Here is a 4335-nt window from a genome sequence, read left to right on the forward strand (position 1 = left end):
GTATAAGTTTTGTAACTATGTCATTGAATTTATAAGTTTTATTATTTTAATCTTTAAGTTTTTAGATTTTTATAAAAATAAATGTTTCATTTAAATCATAATTTTTAATTTAAAATAAATATAAATATAAATTAACTTTTTAAAAATTTAAAATATAACTTTTAAGGGTCTTCATTGCACGCCCTAAAAATATTCTTTTAGGCCATGCGAAGAGAGCCCTAAAACTTTATTTAAAGGCACTCAATGAGATCTTTTAGGACACGCATTGCAAGCCCTGAAAACATTCTTTTAGGACTCGCGAAGAGAGCCCAAAAAACTTACTTAAAGGCACTCAACGAGATTTTTTAGGCGAGTCCTAAAAACATTCTTTTAGGACGCGCAACACAAGTCCTAAAAAATCTCAGTTTTTAAGGCTCTAAAATAGGGGACTCGTGCCCCGCGAGTCCTAAAAACTTTTTTAGAGCTCGCAATGCAAGTCTTAAAAAACCCTTTTTGTAGTAGTGTGATACAAATTGCAAACAGATGGTACCAAATGATAATTATTATAAACATAGGGTGTCAAGTGTGTATTTCGATAAAATACAAGGTACCAAATAAGTATTTACCCATATATATATATATGGGTACTTTTAATGTTTACTACTCGTGGATGGATGGTTACTTTAACATTAATCATTGAATTAAGATCAATGATCTAAACTTTTGAAAGGTCTATCTGATGACATGACGGTCACATATTTATTAATTAAAGAATAAAAAAAAAATCTTATCTAATATTCATTTCTCCATTCCTTATTCATTCTTGATTCATTCATTTTATCCATTCCATGAGAAGAAAAAATCATTTTGGAATTAATGGGAATAATTATTGTGATAATTATCTTTCCAACTAATGTTTATTGCTTAATTAATCTAAAAATTTTGAAATTATTGATTTTATATATTTTCATTATTATTATAATCATTGCTCATCAAAAACTTGTTTAATGATTTATTGTAATCATCTATGGGTAATAATCATTGAGAAGTCTTCCATATATATAAATATAGAGAACTTCTTAGGTAGGGGCATTACTTCTGCCCCTACCATATGAGTGTTTTCTGCATACATTATAGTTATAGTAAGCATCTCAACAATTTTAGAAAAATTCTAAATAATTTATAATGTCTAAATCAGAGTTTAAATAGTTTGTTTTCCACTCATATAAAAAATATTAAATGCACGTGCAACTAACGATTTAAACTTTGATTTCGACAACATAAATGATTAGAAATTTCTCACAAATTGTCAAGTTACCTAATATAACTATAATATATCCTATTATAATAAAAATGCACCCGGAATAGTGGCAAAAGTAATGCCCTGACTAACACAAAGTACTATAAATATATTTATATCTCAGCTTTGTTGTTTCTCACTCTCATATCAAAATAAGTCAACCATGGCTACTTATTCTCCTCCTCGATCCGAAACCCCAAACCCCCACGTAGCAGTCCTTCCAAGCCCTGGCATGGGCCACATCATCCCCTTATGGAACCTTGCAAATCGTCTCGCCACCGACCATGGCTGCCATGTCAGTTACCTCAACATCACTGCTGAAGCGTCCCCTGCACAGATCCAGCTCCTAAGCTCACCGAACCTCCCTCCGACCCTTCACGTCATCGATATTCCTCCGGCTAAAGAACCAACCCAATTGCCTGACGACACCCTGGCTTTCACCCGCCTCTGCCACATAGTTGATGACAACCTCCGGGAACTGAAATCCATACTCCTCGATCTCGGAAAGCCCAAAGCTCTCGTCATTGATATCTTTTGCACCCAAGCTTTCGAGGTTTGTAAAGAGCTTTCGATTCCTGTATACACCTTTTATACTGCTTCCGCTGCTCTTTTTGCTTTCTCGCTTTATCTTCCTGTTATGGATCATGAGATTGAATGCGAGTTCGTTGATCTTCCCGAACCGGTTCGGGTCCCGGGTTGTTCACCAATTCGGACGGAAGACCTCATCGTCCAAGTAAAGAACCGAAAAATTGAGGAGTACAAATGGTTTTTGCTTCACTCCACCCGGCTTCCCATGGCGGCTGGAATGTTGTTGAACACTTGGAAAGAATTTGAACCTATCACACTCAAAGCCATAAAAGAGAACCCTTTTTATCACCAAATCCCTGCACCACTCTCTTATCCGATCGGGCCGTTGATAAAAGAGACTGAGCCGATTACTCAATCCGGCGCTGACTGCCTAGCATGGCTTGACAACCAACCTCCAGAGTCGGTCGTCTTCGTGGCGCTCGGCAGTGGTGGGAGCCTTACGGCAGCGCAGCTGACCGAAGTGGCATGGGGACTCGAACTCAGTGGGCAGCGGTTCATTTGGGTGATTCGTGCCCCGAACGACGTAGATCCTACGGCAGCGTTTTTTAACGTGGGTGACAAGACAAACAACCCCAAAACTTTTTTACCGGAAGGGTTCTTGGAGAGGACCAAAGAAGTAGGTCATTTGTTGTCGTCGTGGGCCCCGCAGTGTGAGGTGCTCCGCCACCAGTCAACTGGTGCGTTTTGGTCACACTGCGGATGGAACTCAACTCTGGAGAGTATGACATATGGGGTTCCGATGATTGCATGGCCGCTTTACGCCGAGCAGAGGATGAACGCCTCGGTTCTGGCAGAAGACGTCGGCGTGGCCGTCAAGCCAGCGGTGAATCCAGAAAAGGGAGTCGTTTCGAGAGAAGAGATTAAGAGGGTAGTGACTACGATAATCAAAAGTGAAAAAGGGAAGGACATGAGGCGTAAAGCTAGAGAGCTCAGTGAAAGTGCTGCAACAGCATTGAGCAGAAGCGAAAATGGATCTTCTTATGAGTCACTTGTTCGTGTGGTCCAGGAATGGAAAGGAAATTAGGTTTACAATAATGCGTTTGCTAAGTAAGTACATTGTGATAGCCTGGTTTTTGTTTTTAAGTTGTTTTACCGTCTTCTGTCCGGAGGCGGATCCTCTGTCCAAATTGGCTGTCCAATTCTCTGTCCGGAGGGGGATCCGAACACTGTGCCAACATCAGCGTTGCCATTTCTTTATGTATGTGGGTCCCAACTCTGTCTTTCGGCAACGTTCTCCACCGTTGGCAACTTTGCCAAATATTTTTTAATTGTCTTTGTACAAGTTTAATAAAATATAACATATTTGACATTTCTCTCAGTATGGGCATGGCTGCCAGTACTGGAGATGCCATAAGGCTTCGTTTGTGTGTGACACTTTGACAACAACAAATAAATTAACAATTGCATATTAGCCTTTCGAGATGTATAGTGCATATTAAAATATATATATTTATATAATAAACATATTTAGAAAGAAAAACAATTTTTTTTTTACAAAATCATAAAAGTTTTATTTATATACTTTTGAAGATAAAAAAAATTGTATATTAAACCCTTACTTTTAAAAAAAAATAATAGATGAATATTGATATAGTTTTTTGAGATCTTAGTTAAAAAATAAACTTTAAAATCATTTTTCTTATTTAAAAAATTATTCTAAATTTAAATATATATTTTATAATCTCCAATATTATTTATCTAAAAAGGAAAAAGAATAAACAATTTATGTTAATACTATACAAATTAATACAATATACATTCTTTATACAATTTTTCTTATCAACAGAGAAATATAAATAAATTATTTAATTACGTTAATGTTTCTTTTTAGTTCTTGGTTTAGTTTTTTTTTTCTTTTGCAATAGAAATAAAATAAAAAAGTAATTCTCAATCGATACTATCTTTACAAAAAATGTATTATAATAATTTTTAAATATAGTATAAATTTTTAAATATATAATATACAATATTTTTAGTCAATAAAAGTATATAAATAAAACTTTTATGTTTTTAAAGTTATATTTTAATATGCACTATAGATCTAGAAAGTATAACATGCATTTATTATTTTATTGGGTTCAGTTATTGGTTTTGGTGAAGGTTAATTTGTTGTTATCAAAGTGTTTCAAAGAAACAAAAAAAAAGAGTTTGACCAACGTGTATTTTGTCTCATTATTTGTTTAGACTCTGTATTTTGATAATTATTTTTTTGACTTTATATTTTCTAAAATATTTTAAATAGACCCCTAAATCCGATTCTGATCAAAGTTTTTTAAACTAAAATCACAAATAATTCATCAAACTAACAACTCAAAACAAAAATACAGTTATTCTGTCTAAGAACTGTGTTGTTATACTCAATTTTCTGTTCATCAAAATTAGATTTAGGGGCATATTTGAACCATTTTACAAAATACAAGATCCAAAAAATAATTTGTCAAAACACAGGGTCCAAACAAGTAATGAGG

The 4335-nt window shown here is 34.5% G+C and overlaps 1 protein-coding gene across 1 annotated transcript; it reads left to right on the forward strand.

Annotated features, from left to right (window-relative positions):
- Positions 1-1442: 1442 nt before the first annotated feature.
- Positions 1443-3120, forward strand: LOC133806555 (UDP-glycosyltransferase 72B1-like). Its single transcript, XM_062244643.1, has one exon. The coding sequence runs from the start codon at positions 1443-1445 to the stop codon at positions 2889-2891; it is 1449 nt and encodes a 482-aa protein (XP_062100627.1). The 3' UTR covers positions 2892-3120.
- The last annotated feature ends 1215 nt before the right edge of the window (positions 3121-4335 follow it).

Source organism: Humulus lupulus, chromosome X (genome assembly GCF_963169125.1).
Source record: "Humulus lupulus chromosome X, drHumLupu1.1, whole genome shotgun sequence".
NCBI classification, from domain to species: domain Eukaryota; kingdom Viridiplantae; phylum Streptophyta; class Magnoliopsida; order Rosales; family Cannabaceae; genus Humulus; species Humulus lupulus.